General features: G+C 46.1%; 1 protein-coding gene across 3 annotated transcripts in view; it reads right to left on the bottom strand.

The window, feature by feature from the left end:
* The window catches only part of tmem192 (transmembrane protein 192), a 39,729-nt gene that overhangs the window by 18,023 nt on the left and 4,794 nt on the right, over positions 1-16,912 (bottom strand). For all 3 annotated transcript variants that reach the window (XM_071408107.1, XM_071408105.1, XM_071408108.1), the window contains exons 3-4: positions 14,724-14,982; positions 14,301-14,429 (exon numbers count right to left, since the gene is read on the bottom strand). In XM_071408107.1, coding sequence (XP_071264208.1) covers positions 14,301-14,429; positions 14,724-14,982 — 388 coding nt within the window. The remainder of the gene's footprint in view (positions 1-14,300; positions 14,430-14,723; positions 14,983-16,912) is intronic.

Below are 16,912 nucleotides of genomic sequence, written 5' to 3'. Positions count from 1 at the left end.
GCAGAGAATACCCTCTCCTCGCTCACAGGAGAGCAGGCCAGCAGCAGAGAATACCCTCTCCTCCCTCACAGGAGAGCAGGCCGGCAGAGAATACCCTCTCCTCGCTCTCAGGAGAGCAGGCCAGCAGCAGAGAATACCCTCTCCTCGCTCACAGGAGAGCAGGCCAGCAGCAGAGAATACCCTCTCCTCGCTCACAGGAGAGCAGGCCAGCAGCAGAGAATACCCTCTCCTCGCTCACAGGAGAGCAGGCCAGCAGCAGAGAATACCCTCTCCTCCCTCACAGGAGACTAGGCCAGCAGCAGAGAACACCCTCTCCTCCCTCACAGGAGAGCAGGCCAGCAGCAGAGAATACCCTCTCCTCGCTCACAGGAGAGCAGGCCAGCAGCAGAGAATACCCTCTCCTCGCTCACAGGAGAGCAGGCCAGCAGCAGAGAATACCCTCTCCTCGCTCACAGGAGAGAGCAGGCCAGCAGCAGAGAATACCCTCTCCTCACTCACAGGAGAGCAGGCCAGCAGCAGAGAATACCCTCTCCTCACTCACAGGAGAGCAGGCCAGCAGCAGAGAATACCCTCTCCTCGCTCACAGGAGAGAGCAGGCCAGCAGCAGAGAATACCCTCTCCTCACTCACAGGAGAGCAGGCCAGCAGCAGAGAATACCCTCTCCTCGCTCACAGGAGAGCAGGCCAGCAGCAGAGAATACCCTCTCCTCGCTCACAGGAGAGCAGGCCAGCAGCAGAGAATACCCTCTCCTCACTCACAGGAGAGCAGGCCAGCAGCAGAGAACACCCTCAGGGATGCTGAGATGAAAAAAGAATGTCTGTAGAACGGCCTAAAGGTCAAAATAACCCAATCAAAACAGAAAGCTCCTTGAAGAGGTCATGTCAGGCCATCCAGAACCTCTATACCAGGCGGTGTCAGAGGGAGGCCCTAAAAATGGTCTAAGACTCCAGCCACCCTAGTCATAGACTGTTCTCTCTGCTACCGCACGGCAAGCGGTACCGGAGCGCCAAGTCTAGGTCCAAGAGGCTTCTAAACAGCTTCTACCCCCCCAAGCCATAAGACTCCTGAACATCTAATCAAATGGCTACCCAGACTATCTACTACACCTGTTGTATTCAGCATTTCACTGTAAGGTCTACTACACCTGTTGTATTCAGCATTTCACTGTGAGGTCTACTACACCTGTTGTATTCAGCATTTCACTGTGAGGTCTACTACACCTGTTGTATTCAGCATTTCACTGTGAGGTCTACTACACCTGTTGTATTCAGCATTTCACTGTAAGGTCTACTACACCTGTTGTATTCAGCATTTCACTGTGAGGTCTACCACACCTGTTGTATTCAGCATTTCACTGTGAGGTCTACTACACCTGTTGTATTCAGCATTTCACTGTGAGGTCTACTACACCTGTTGTATTCAGCATTTCACTGTGAGGTCTACCACACCTGTTGTATTCAGCATTTCACTGTGAGGTCTACCACACCTGTTGTATTCAGCATTTCACTGTGAGGTCTACTACACCTGTTGTATTCAGCATTTCACTGTGAAGTCTACCACACCTGTTGTATTCAGCATTTCACTGTGAGGTCTACCACACCTGTTGTATTCAGCATTTCACTGTGAGGTCTACTACACCTGTTGTATTCAGCATTTCACTGTAAGGTCTACTACACCTGTTGTATTCAGCATTTCACTGTAAGGTCTACTACACCTGTTGTATTCAGCATTTCACTGTAAGGTCTACTACACCTGTTGTATTCAGCATTTCACTGTGAGGTCTACTACACCTGTTGTATTCAGCATTTCACTGTGAGGTCTACTACACCTGTTGTATTCAGCATTTCACTGTGAGGTCTACTACACCTGTTGTATTCAGCATTTCACTGTAAGGTCTACTACACCTGTTGTATTCAGCATTTCACTGTGAGGTCTACCACACCTGTTGTATTCAGCATTTCACTGTAAGGTCTACTACACCTGTTGTATTCAGCATTTCACTGTGAGGTCTACTACACCTGTTGTATTCAGCATTTCACTGTGAGGTCTACCACACCTGTTGTATTCAGCATTTCACTGTGAGGTCTACCACACCTGTTGTATTCAGCATTTCACTGTGAGGTCTACTACACCTGTTGTATTCAGCATTTCACTGTGAAGTCTACCACACCTGTTGTATTCAGCATTTCACTGTGAGGTCTACCACACCTGTTGTATTCAGCATTTCACTGTGAGGTCTACTACACCTGTTGTATTCAGCATTTCACTGTGAGGTCTACCACACCTGTTGTATTCAGCATTTCACTGTGAGGTCTACTACACCTGTTGTATTCAGCATTTCACTGTAAGGTCTACTACACCTGTTGTATTCAGCATTTCACTGTAAGGTCTACTACACCTGTTGTATTCAGCATTTCACTGTAAGGTCTACTACACCTGTTGTATTCAGCATTTCACTGTAAGGTCTACTACACCTGTTGTATTCAGCATTTCACTGTGAGGTCTACCACACCTGTTGTATTCAGCATTTCACTGTGAGGTCTACCTACACCTGTTGTATTCAGCATTTCACTGTGAGGTCTACCTACACCTGTTGTATTCAGCATTTCACTGTGAGGTCTACTACACCTGTTGTATTCAGCATTTCACTGTGAGGTCTACTACACCTGTTGTATTCAGCATTTCACTGTAAGGTCTACTACACCTGTTGTATTCAGCATTTCACTGTAAGGTCTACTACACCTGTTGTATTCAGCATTTCACTGTGAGGTCTACTACACCTGTTGTATTCAGCATTTCACTGTAAGGTCTACTACACCTGTTGTATTCAGCATTTCACTGTGAGGTCTACTACACCTGTTGTATTCGGCGCATGTGACAAATACATTTTGATTTGTATAGCCTCACGCCCCTAATCTGACCTGGGATCAGTGTGTGTAGCCTGTGGGCAGGATAAAGCCCATCTCAGTGTGAAAGAGATCTCTTATCTACAGTAGCTCCCTCTCTCCCTCCTCTCCCTCCGCTTCCTCTCTCCCTCCTCTCCCTCCATGCACTGCATACACCAATGTCGGCCTTTCCCATCTGCAGTGGAAGGTGTCAGATATACAGGGGAGCAAAGACGTAGTGGTACTGAATCAGCAGACCTAGACCCTGTTACACTGAACGTGCTGTAGAACCACGATCTACCAACTAAGGTGTTGTAGAGCCATGATCTACCAACTAAGGTGTTGTAGAGCCACGATCTACCAACTAAGGTGTTGTAGAGCCACGATCTACCAACTAAGGTGTTGTAGAGCCACGATCTACCAACTAAGGTGTTGTAGAACCACGATCTACCAACTAAGGTGTTGTAGAGCCATCATCTACCAACTAAGGTGTTGTAGAACCACGATCTACCAACTAAGGTGTTGTAGAACCACGATCTACCAACTAAGGTGTTGTAGAGCCACGATCTACCAACTAAGGTGTTGTAGAGCCACGATCTACCAACTAAGGTGTTGTAGAGCCACGATCTACCAACTAAGGTGTTGTAGAGCCACGATCTACCAACTAAGGTGTTGTAGAGCCACGATCTACCAACTAAGGTGTTGTAGAGCCACGATCTACCAACTAAGGTGTTGTAGAGCCACGATCTACCAACTAAGGTGTTGTAGAGCCACGATCTACCAACTAAGGTGTTGTAGAGCCACGATCTACCAACTAAGGTGTTGTAGAGCCACGATCTACCAACTAAGGTGTTGTAGAGCCACGATCTACCAACTAAGGTGTTGTAGAACCACGATCTACCAACTAAGGTGTTGTAGAACCACGATCTACCAACTAAGGTGTTGTAGAACCACGATCTACCAACTAAGGTGTTGTAGAACCACGATCTACCAACTAAGGTGTTGTAGAACCACGATCTACCAACTAAGGTGTTGTAGAACCACGATCTACCAACTAAGGTGTTGTAGAGCCACGATCTACCAACTAAGGTGTTGTAGAGCCACGATCTACCAACTAAGGTGTTGTAGAGCCACGATCTACCAACTAAGGTGTTGTAGAGCCACGATCTACCAACTAAGGTGTTGTAGAGCCACGATCTACCAACTAAGGTGTTGTAGAGCCACGATCTACCAACTAAGGTGTTGTAGAGCCACGATCTACCAACTAAGGTGTTGTAGAGCCACGATCTACCAACTAAGGTGTTGTAGAGCCACGATCTACCAACTAAGGTGTTGTAGAACCACGATCTACCAACTAAGGTGTTGTAGAACCACGATCTACCAACTAAGGTGTTGTAGAGCCACGATCTACCAACTAAGGTGTTGTAGAGCCACGATCTACCAACTAAGGTGTTGTAGAGCCACGATCTACCAACTAAGGTGTTGTAGAGCCACGATCTACCAACTAAGGTGTTGTAGAGCCACGATCTACCAACTAAGGTGTTGTAGAACCACGATCTACCAACTAAGGTGTTGTAGAACCACGATCTACCAACTAAGGTGTTGTAGAGCCACGATCTACCAACTAAGGTGTTGTAGAACCACGATCTACCAACTAAGGTGTTGTAGAGCCACGATCTACCAACTAAGGTGTTGTAGAGCCACGATCTACCAACTAAGGTGTTGTAGAGCCACGATCTACCAACTAAGGTGTTGTAGAGCCACGATCTACCAACTAAGGTGTTGTAGAACCACGATCTACCAACTAAGGTGTTGTAGAACCACGATCTACCAACTAAGGTGTTGTAGAACCACGATCTACCAACTAAGGTGTTGTAGAACCACGATCTACCAACTAAGGTGTTGTAGAACCACGATCTACCAACTAAGGTGTTGTAGAACCACGATCTACCAACTAAGGTGTTGTAGAACCACGATCTACCAACTAAGGTGTTGTAGAACCACGATCTACCAACTAAGGTGTTGTAGAACCACGATCTACCAACTAAGGTGTTGTAGAGCCACGATCTACCAACTAAGGTGTTGTAGAGCCACGATCTACCAACTAAGGTGTTGTAGAGCCACGATCTACCAACTAAGGTGTTGTAGAGCCACGATCTACCAACTAAGGTGTTGTAGAGCCACGATCTACCAACTAAGGTGTTGTAGAGCCACGATCTACCAACTAAGGTGTTGTAGAGCCACGATCTACCAACTAAGGTGTTGTAGAACCATTATCTACCAACTAAGGTGTTGTAGAGCCACGATCTACCAACTAAGGTGTTGTAGAACCACGATCTACCAACTAAGGTGTTGTAGAGCCACGATCTACCAACTAAGGTGTTGTAGAGCCACGATCTACCAACTAAGGTGTTGTAGAACCACGATCTACCAACTAAGGTGTTGTAGAACCACGATCTACCAACTAAGGTGTTGTAGAACCACGATCTACCAACTAAGGTGTTGTAGAACCACGATCTACCAACTAAGGTGTTGTAGAACCACGATCTACCAACTAAGGTGTTGTAGAACCACGATCTACCAACTAAGGTGTTGTAGAACCACGATCTACCAACTAAGGTGTTGTAGAGCCACGATCTACCAACTAAGGTGTTGTAGAGCCACGATCTACCAACTAAGGTGTTGTAGAGCCACGATCTACCAACTAAGGTGTTGTAGAACCACGATCTACCAACTAAGGTGTTGTAGAACCACGATCTACCAACTAAGGTGTTGTAGAGCCACGATCTACCAACTAAGGTGTTGTAGAACCACGATCTACCAACTAAGGTGTTGTAGAGCCACGATCTACCAACTAAGGTGTTGTAGAGCCACGATCTACCAACTAAGGTGTTGTAGAGCCACGATCTACCAACTAAGGTGTTGTAGAGCCACGATCTACCAACTAAGGTGTTGTAGAACCACGATCTACCAACTAAGGTGTTGTAGAACCATGATCTACCAACTAAGGTGTTGTAGAGCCACGATCTACCAACTAAGGTGTTGTAGAGCCACGATCTACCAACTAAGGTGTTGATCTACCAACTAAGGTGTTGTAGAGCCACGATCTACCAACTAAGGTGTTGTAGAGCCACGATCTACCAACTAAGGTGTTGTAGAACCATGATCTACCAACTAAGGTGTTGTAGAGCCATGATCTACCAACTAAGGTGTTGTAGAGCCACGATCTACCAACTAAGGTGTTGTAGAGCCACGATCTACCAACTAAGGTGTTGTAGAGCCACGATCTACCAACTAAGGTGTTGTAGAGCCACGATCTACCAACTAAGGTGTTGTAGAGCCACGATCTACCAACTAAGGTGTTGTAGAGCCACGATCTACCAACTAAGGTGTTGTAGAGCCACGATCTACCAACTAAGGTGTTGTAGAGCCACAATCTACCAACTAAGGTGTTGTAGAGCCACAATCTACCAACTAAGGTGTTGTAGAACCACGATCTACCAACTAAGGTGTTGTAGAGCCATGATCTACCAACTAAGGTGTTGATCTACCAACTAAGGTATTGATCTACCAACTAAGGTGCTGTAGAGCCACGATCTACCAACTAAGGTGTTGTAGAGCCACGATCTACCAACTAAGGTGTTGTAGAACCACGAGCTACCAACTAAGGTGTTGTAGAGCCATGATCTACCAACTAAGGTGTTGTAGAGCCACAATCTACCAACTAAGGTGTTGTAGAACCACGAGCTACCAACTAAGGTGTTGTAGAGCCATGATCTACCAACTAAGGTGTTGTAGAGCCATGATCTACCAACTAAGGTGTTGTAGAGCCACAATCTACCAACTAAGGTGTTGTAGAGCCACGATCTACCAACTAAGGTGTTGTAGAACCACGATCTACCAACTAAGGTGTTGTAGAGCCACGATCTACCAACTAAGGTGTTGTAGAGCCATGATCTACCAACTAAGGTGTTGTAGAGCCACGATCTACCAACTAAGGTGTTGATCTACCAACTAAGGTGTTGTAGAGCCACGATCTACCAACTAAGGTGTTGTAGAACCACGATCTACCAACTAAGGTGTTGTAGAACCACGATCTACCAACTAAGGTGTTGTAGAGCCACGATCTACCAACTAAGGTGTTGTAGAGCCACGATCTACCAACTAAGGTGTTGTAGAGCCACGATCTACCAACTAAGGTGTTGTAGAACCACGATCTACCAACTAACGTGTTGTAGAACCATGATCTACCAACTAAGGTGTTGTAGAGCCATGATCTACCAACTAAGGTGTTGTAGAGCCAAGATCTACCAACTAAGGTGTTGTAGAGCCATGATCTACCAACTAAGGTGTTGTAGAGCCACGATCTACCAACTAAGGTGTTGATCTACCAACTAAGGTGTTGTAGAGCCACGATCTACCAACTAAGGTGTTGTAGAACCATGATCTACCAACTAAGGTGTTGTAGAGCCACGATCTACCAACTAAGGTGTTGTAGAGCCACGATCTACCAACTAAGGTGTTGTAGAGCCACGATCTACCAACTAAGGTGTTGTAGAGCCACGATCTACCAACTAAGGTGTTGTAGAGCCATGATCTACCAACTAAGGTGTTGTAGAGCCACAATCTACCAACTAAGGTGTTGTAGAGCCATGATCTACCAACTAAGGTGTTGTAGAGCCACGATCTACCAACTAAGGTGTTGTAGAGCCATGATCTACCAACTAAGGTGTTGTAGAACCACGATCTACCAACTAAGGTGTTGTAGAGCCATGATCTACCAACTAAGGTGTTGATCTACCAACTAAGGTATTGATCTACCAACTAAGGTGCTGTAGAGCCACGATCTACCAACTAAGGTGTTGTAGAGCCACGATCTACCAACTAAGGTGTTGTAGAGCCATGATCTACCAACTAAGGTGTTGATGATCTACCAACTAAGGTGTTGTAGAACCACGATCTACCAACTAAGGTGTTGTAGAGCCATGATCTACCAAAGAAAGAGAGAGTTGAAGAGCAAATGTCAAATTGGCTTTTTAGCAAATGACCTTACAACAAACCACGTATTCACCCTGCACTTCCTAAATGACAAACAAACCCCAAAAAAGGCAAAGTCTTCAAGCTTTTGACTCAATTTGGCATGAAGGTCTGCTATACAAATTGATGGAAAGTGGTGTTAGGGGAAAAACATACGACATTATAAAATCCATGTACACAAACAACAAATGTGCAGTTAAAATTGGCAAGAAACATACACATTTCTTTCCACAGGGCCGTGGGGTGAGACAGGACAGCAACACAATTAGACCCAACGAAATCATGAGAAAACTAAAATATAAATTATTTCCAATGTGTCAAAAAACTGAGCGAACTAGAATGCTATTTGGCCCTAAACAGAGAGTACACAGTGGCAGAATACCTGACCACTGTGACTGACCCAAACTTAAGGAAAGCTTTGACTATGTACAGACTCAGTGAGCATAGCCTTGCTAACACATAATCCAAGATGGCGTAGCAGTCAGACGTTTCTTTGTCTTGTCCTGTCCCGTGTAAATAGTCTTCGTATTTTTCGTATACATTTCGTATATATTTTAATTTCACTTTCCATCTAGGAACTGAATATACATTCCTACATTCCGCCTCACCCAATGTGGTACGGACCTGCTATTTTTTTATACTTTAGAACCGTAACCCCAATCAGAAGCTAGCCAGATAACAAGCTACTAGCTAGTAGTCAGTTAGCCACTGCTGCGGTCTTCACCCTCAACTCGGACACAGCCAGCTTCAATACCGTGCCAATACCTGCCAGTCCGCAAGCGCGATATCAACCCAGAGCATATAGGACTGCTTTTTCTCTACCACATCACCGGATTCCTGACGCAAGCTCTGGACAATTACACCGTATCATCACAGCTAGCTAGCTGCAACCGAGTGGCTACTACTGGCTAACACCTCTGTCCCGAAGCAAGCACCAGTTAGCCTTGAGCTAGCCTCGAGCTAGGCCCATCTGCCGGCTAGCTGAAGAGGTCTACCAGCGAATTCTTGGGCTACAATACCAGCTACAAGCTAATTTAGCCATTTTTTTTGCCGCTGCTAGTAGCTTTTACCTTCTGCACAGACACCAGCCCTGTTATTAGCCTGGATATTACTCACCAATTTACCAGCATCGGACTGTCTCTCGACAACAACGCCGGATTCCTGCCGTAATCCCTGAGCCACTACTTCTGATCCTCACAGCTAGCTTGCAGCTAGCGCAGCTAGCGCCACTGCCACGAAGCTAGCACCAGTTAGCAAACACAATTCTACAATTCACAACCTCTCTTTCGCCATCGCCATCTGGCTTGGATTCTCTGTCGACACGACCACGTCTGAGCAGACCCCCTCCGTCTGAGCAGACCACCCCCCGGGCTACTAACTTTAAACGCCGCGTGCTAGCTTAGTGGAGGCCTCCCTGCTCCATCTACGGCTGCCCCCTGGACACTATGATCACTTGGCTACATAGCTGATGCATGCTTGACTGTCCATTAATTCACGGTACTCCATTCTGTTTATTTGTGTTTTATCTGTCGGCTCTGTGCTTTAACTCAGGATCTGTGTGTAGTTAATCCGACCCTCTCTGCCTAGTCGTCGCCATTTTTACCTGTTGTTGCTGTGTTAGACTAGCACCCTGTTATTGCTGCTGTTATCTTACCTGTTGTTTTAGCTAGCTCTCCCAATCAAGACCTGCAATCACTTTATGCCTTATTGTATGTCTCTCTCAAATATCAATATGCCTTGCATACTGTTGTTCAGGCTAGCTATCATTATCATTGTTTTGGTTTGCAATGGACCCTGTAGTTCCACTCTCCGTACCTCTGATACCTCCTTGGTCCCACCCCCCACACATGCGGTGACCTCACCCATTGAGACCAGCATGTCCAGAGATACAACCTCTCTTATCATCACCCAGTGCCTGGGCTTGCCTCCGCTGTACCCACGCCCCACCATACCCCTGTCTGCACATTATGCCCAGAATCTATTCTACCACGCCCATAAATCTGCTCCTTTTATTCTTTGTCCCCAACGCTCTAGGCGACCAGTTTTGATAGCCTTTAGCCGCACCCTCATCCTACTACTCCTCTGTTCCTCGGGTGATGTGGAGGTAAACCCAGGCCCTGCATGTCCCCAGTCACCCTCATTTGTTGACTTCTGTGATCGAAAAAGCCTTGGCCTCATGCATGTCAACATCAGAAGCCTCCTCCCTAAGTTTGCCTTACTCACCGCTTTAGCACACTCTGCCAACCCTGATGTCCTTGCCGTGTCCGAATCCTGGCTTAGGAAGGCCACCAAAAATTCTGAGATTTCCATACCCAACTATAACACTTTCCGTCAAGATAGAACTGCCAAAGGGGGAGGAGTTGCAATCTACTGCAGAGATAGCCTGCAAAGTTCTGTCATACTTTCCAGGTCTATGCCCAAACAGTTCGAACTTCTAATTTTAAAAATTAATCTCTCCAGAAATAAGTCTCTCACTGTTGCCGCCTGCTACCGACCCCCCTCAGCTCCCAGCTGTGCCCTGGACACCATCTGTGAATTGATCGCTCCCCATCTAGCTTCAGAGTTTGTTCTGTTAGGTGACCTAAACTGGGATATGCTTAACACCCCGGCAGTCCTACAATCCAAGCTTGATGCCCTCAATCTCACACAAATCATCAAGGAACCCACCAGGTACAACCCTAAATCCGTAAACATGGGCACCCTAATAGACATTATCCTGACCAACCTGCCCTCCAAATACACCTCTGCTGTCTTCAATCAAGATCTCAGCGATCACTGCCTCATTGCCTGTATCCGCCACGGGTCCGCGGTCAAACGACCACCCCTCATCACTGTCAAACGCTCCCTAAAACACTTCTGCGAGCAGGCCTTTCTAATCGACCTGGCCCGGGTACCCTGGAAGGATATTGACCTCATCCCGTCAGTTGAGGATGCCTGGTCATTCTTTAAATGTTACTTCCTCACCATATTAGACAAGCATGCTCCGTTCAAAAAATGCAGAACCAAGAACAGATATAGCCCTTGGTTCACTCCAGACCTGACTGCCCTCGACCAGCACAAAAACATCCTGTGGCGAACTGCAATAGCATCGAAGAGCCCCCGCGATATGCAACTGTTCAGGGAAGTCAGGAACCAATACACGCAGTCAGTCAGGAAAGCAAAGGCCAGCTTTTTCAAGCAGAAATTCGCATCCTGTAGCTCTAACTCCAAAAAGTTCTGGGATACTGTAAAGTCCATGGAGAACAAGAGCACCTCCTCCCAGCTGCCCACTGCACTGAGGCTAGGTAACACGGTCACCACCGATAAATCCGTGATAATCGAAGACTTCAACAAGCATTTCTCAATGGCTGGCCATGCCTTCCTCCTGGTGACTCCAACCTTGGCCAACAGCCCCGCCCCCCCCGCTGCTACTCGCCCAAGCCTCCCCAGCTTCTCCTTTACCCAAATCCAGATAGCAGATGTTCTGAAAGAGCTGGAAAACCTGGACCCATACAAATCAGCTGGGCTTGACAATCTTGACCCCCTATTTCTGAAACTGTCCGCCGCCATTGTCGCACCCCCTATCACCAGCCTGTTCAACCTCTCCTTCGTATCATCTGAGATTCCCAAGGATTGGAAAGCTGCCGCGGTCATCCCCCTCTTCAAAGGGGGAGACACCCTGGACCCAAACTGTTACAGACCTATATCCATCCTGCCCTGCCTATCTAAGGTCTTCGAAAGCCAAGTCAACAAACAGATCACTGACCATCTCGAATCCCACCGTACCTTCTCCGCTGTGCAATCCAGTTTCCGAGCCGGTCATGGGTGCACCTCAGCCACGCTCAAGGTACTAAACGATATCATAACCGCCATCGATAAAAGACATTACTGTGCAGCCGTCTTCATCGACCTGGCCAAGGCTTTCGACTCTGTCAATCACCATATTCTTATCGGCAGACTCAGTAGCCTCGGTTTTTCTAATGACTGCCTTGCCTCGTTCACCAACTACTTTGCAGACAGAGTTCAGTGTGTCAAATCGGAGGGCATGTTGTCCGGTCCTCTGGCAGTCTCTATGGGGGTACCACAGGGTTCAATTCTCGGGCCGACTCTTTTCTCTGTATACATCAATGATGTTGCTCTTGCTGCGGGCGATTCCCTGATCCACCTCTACGCAGACGACACCATTCTATATACTTCCGGCCCTTCCTTGGACACTGTGCTATCTAACCTCCAAACGAGCTTCAATGCCATACAACACTCCTTCCGTGGCCTCCAACTGCTCTTAAACGCTAGTAAAACCAAATGCATGCTTTTCAACCGTTCGCTGCCTGCACCCGCACGCCCGACTAGCATCACCACCCTGGACGGTTCCGACCTAGAATATGTGGACATCTATAAGTACCTAGGTGTCTGGCTAGACTGCAAACTCTCCTTCCAGACTCATATCAAACATCTCCAATCCAAAATCAAATCAAGAATCGGCTTTCTATTCCGCAACAAAGCCTCCTTCACTCACGCCGCCAAACTTACCCTAGTAAAACTGACTATCCTACCGATCCTCGACTTCGGCGATGTCATCTACAAAATAGCTTCCAATACTCTACTCAGCAAACTGGATGCAGTTTATCACAGTGCCATTCGTTTTGTTACTAAAGCACCTTATACGACCCACCACTGCGACCTGTATGCCCTAGTCGGCTGGCCCTCGCTACATGTTCGTCGTCAGACCCACTGGCTCCAGGTCATCTACAAGGCTATGCTAGGTAAAGTGCCGCCTTATCTCAGTTCACTGGTCACGATGGCTACACCCACCCGCAACACGCGCTCCAGCAGGTGTATCTCACTGATCATCCCTAAAGCCAAAACCTCATTTGGACGCCTTTCCTTCCAGTTCTCTGCTGCCTGCGACTGGAACGAATTGCAAAAATCTCTGAAGTTGGAGACTTTTATCTCCCTCAACAACTTTAAAAATCTGCTATCCGAGCAGCTAACCGATCGCTGCAGCTGTACATAGTCCATCTGTAAACTACCCACCCAATTTACCTACCTCACCCCCCATACTGCTTTTATTTATTTACTTTTCTGCTCTTTTGCACACCAGTATCTCTTCTTGCACATGATCATCTGATGATTTATCACTCCAGTGTTAATCTGCTAAATTGTAATTATTCGATTTATTGCCTACCTCATGCCTTTTGCACACATTGTATATAGATTCTCTTTTTTTTCTACCATGTTATTGACTTGTTTATTGTTTACTCCATGTGTAACTCTGTGTTGTCTGTTCACACTGCTATGCTTTATCTTGGCCAGGTCGCAGTTGCAAATGAGAACTTGTTCTCAACTAGCCTACCTGGTTAAATAAAGGTGAAATAAAAAAATAAATTGAGAAAGGCCGCCGTAGGCAGACCTGGCTCTCAAGAGAAGACAGGCTATGTGCAACACTGCCCACAAAATGAGGTGGAAACTGAGCTGCACTTCCTAACCTCCTGCCCAATGTATGACCATATTAGAGACACATATTTCCCTCAGATTACACAGATCCACAAAGAATTAGAAAACAAACCCAATTTGCCACAAGAAAAGGGCAACCAGTGAAGAACAAACACCATTGTAAATACAACCCATATTTATGTTTATTTATTTTCCCTTTTGTACTTTAACTATTTGCACATGGTTACAACACTGAATATATCCATAATATGACATTTGAAATGTCTTTATTCTTTTGGAACTTTTGTGAGTCTAATGTTTACTGTTAATTTCATTTTTGTTTGTTATCTACTTCACTTGCTTTGGCAATGTTAACATATGTTTCCCATGCCAATAAAGCCCCTTAAATTGAAAAGAATTGAGAGAGAGAGGGCTGAATAGGGATTGTCATTCTGTTGGGTGTCTGAATAGAGCAGGACAAAGGCCTTTGTGATGCAGATTAGACAGGCTGGGGGAGAGGGAGGGGGGTACCTGTGATACAGATCACTCTTTAGACAGGCTGGGGGAGAGGGAGAGGGGTACCTGTGATACAGATCACTCTTTAGACAGGCTGGGGGAGAGGGGTACCTGTGATACAGATCACTCTTTAGACAGGCTGGGGGAGAGGGAGAGGGGTACCTGTGATACAGATCACTCTTTAGACAGGCTGGGGGAGAGGGGTACCTGTGATACAGATCACTCTTTAGACAGGCTGGGGGAGAGGGAGAGGGGTACCTGTGATACAGATCACTCTTTAGACAGGCTGGGGGAGAGGGGTACCTGTGATACAGATCACTCTTTAGACAGGCTGGGGGAGAGGGAGAGGGGTACCTGTGATACAGATCACTCTTTAGACAGGCTGGGGGAGAGGGAGAGAGGTACCTGTGATACAGATCACTCTTTAGACAGGCTGGGGGAGAGGGGTACCTGTGTAGATGATCAGACAAGGCAGAGAGACCAGGAGCTCCAGTCCCAGAATCCCTAGCAGCAGATAAACAGGAAGATGATCCGCTTCTGACAGGTCAGCTGACATGACCACCAACACCGCCGTGTTACCTACACACACACACACAAACAAACTTGACATGAGTCCAAGTCTATAAGGTAAGTTTAATGTGTGATTGTCTCCTCTGTGTGGTAGGAGGTGAACCTGCTGTAAAACATTCAACTGTGGAAGAACTAACAACTAGAGAAAGAGAAGAGAAGACTAGCAGGAACCTGCAGAGTGGATTTTATTTATTTAACGAGGCAAGTCAGTTAAGAACTAATTCTTATTTACAATGACGGCCTACCCCGGCCAAACCCGGACGACGCTGGGCCAATGACGGGCAGGTGTTTCAGGGTGCGTACCTGCCGAGTGGATGAGGAAGGGCAGGTGTTTCAGGGTACGGTTGTCTCTATAGAAACGGAGGTATCCTCTGCTTCTCACTCGGCTGTGGTGATGCTGTACACACACACAAAACAACAACACACACAGCCACACAAACACCTTCCCAATCAGCACCACACTCTGCCCCCGAACATGACCCAACACACGGACACACTCCTCCCGGCCAACCTCCAACACACACACCACGGCAACACACACACTCAGAGACACATACACCACCTGGGGACACAGAGAGAGAACCTGTCAGACAGAACATATACCTGGAGTATAGAGACCTGTAGAGTATAGAGACCTGTAGAGTATAGAGACCTGTAGACTATAGAGACCTGTAGACTATAGAGACCTGTAGACTATAGAGACCTGTAGAGTATAGAGACCTGTAGAGTATAGAGACCTGTAGACTATAGAGACCTGTAGACTATAGAGACCTGTAGACTATAGAGACCTGTAGACTATAGAGACCTGTAGAGTATAGAGACCTGTAGAGTATAGAGACCTGTAGAGTATAGAGACCTGTAGACTATAGAGACCTGTAGACTATAGAGACCTGTAGAGTATAGAGACCTGTAGAGTATAGAGACCAGTAGAGTATAGAGACCAGTAGAGTATAGAGACCTGTAGAGTATAGAGACCTGTAGAGTATAGAGACCTGTAGAGTATAGAGACCTGTAGACTATAGAGACCTGTAGACTATAGAGACCTGTAGACTATAGAGACCTGTAGACTATAGAGACCTGTAGACTATAGAGACCTGTAGACTATAGACTATAGAGACCTGTAGACTATAGAGACCTGTAGACTATAGAGATCTGTAGACTATAGAGACCTGTAGACTATAGAGACCTGTAGACTATAGAGACCTGTAGACTATAGAGACCTGTAGACTATAGAGACCTGTAGAGTATAGAGACCTGTAGAGTATAGAGACATGTAGACTATAGAGACCTGTAGACTATAGAGACCTGTAGACTATAGAGACCTGTAGAGTATAGAGACATGTAGAGTATAGAGACCTGTAGACTATAGACCTGTAGACTATAGAGACCTGTAGACTATAGAGACCTGTAGAGTATAGAGACCTGTAGACTATAGAGACCTGTAGACTATAGAGACCTGTAGACTATAGAGACCTGTAGAGTATAGAGACCAGTAGACTATAGACCTGTAGACTATAGAGACCTGTAGACTATAGAGACCTGTAGACTATAGAGACCTGTAGACTATAGAGACCTGTAGACTATAGAGACCTGTAGAGTATAGAGACATGTAGACTATAGACCTGTAGACTATAGAGACCTGTAGACTATAGACTATAGAGACCTGTAGACTATAGAGACCTGTAGACTATAGAGACCTGTAGACTATAGAGACCTGTAGACTATAGAGACCTGTAGACTATAGAGACCTGTAGAGTATAGAGACCTGTAGAGTATAGAGACCTGTAGAGTATAGAGACCTGTAGAGTATAGAGACCTGTAGAGTATAGAGACCTGTAGAGTATAGAGACCTGTAGACTATAGACTATAGAGACCTGTAGAGTATAGAGACCTGTAGAGTATAGAGACCTGTAGACTATAGAGACCTGTAGAGTATAGAGACCTGTAGACTATAGAGACCTGTAGAGTATAGACTATAGAGACCTGTAGACTATAGAGACCTGTAGAGTATAGAGACCTGTAGACTATAGAGACCTGTAGAGTATAGACTATAGAGACCTGTAGACTATAGAGACCTGTAGAGTATAGAGACCTGTAGACTATAGAGACCTGTAGAGTATAGACTATAGAGACCTGTAGAGTATAGAGACCTGTAGAGTATAGAGACCTGTAGACTATAGAGACCTGTAGACTATAGAGACCTGTAGACTATAGAGACCTGTAGAGTATAGAGACCTGTAGACTATAGAGACCCGTAGACTATAGAGACCCGTAGACTATAGAGACCCGTAGAGTATAGAGACCTGTAGAGTACAGAGACCTGTAGAGTATAGAGACCTGTAGAGTATAGAGACCTGTAGAGTATAGAGACCTGTAGACTATAGAGACCTGTAGACTATAGAGACCTGTAGACTATAGAGACCTGTAGACTATAGAGACCTGTAGACTATAGAGACCTGTAGACTATAGAGACCTGTAGACTATAGAGACCT

This window comes from Salvelinus alpinus, chromosome 6, assembly GCF_045679555.1.
Source record: "Salvelinus alpinus chromosome 6, SLU_Salpinus.1, whole genome shotgun sequence".
NCBI lineage: Eukaryota > Metazoa > Chordata > Actinopteri > Salmoniformes > Salmonidae > Salvelinus > Salvelinus alpinus.
Note: the sequence above shows the minus strand (reverse complement) of the source record. Positions and strands in the feature narration are given on the sequence as shown.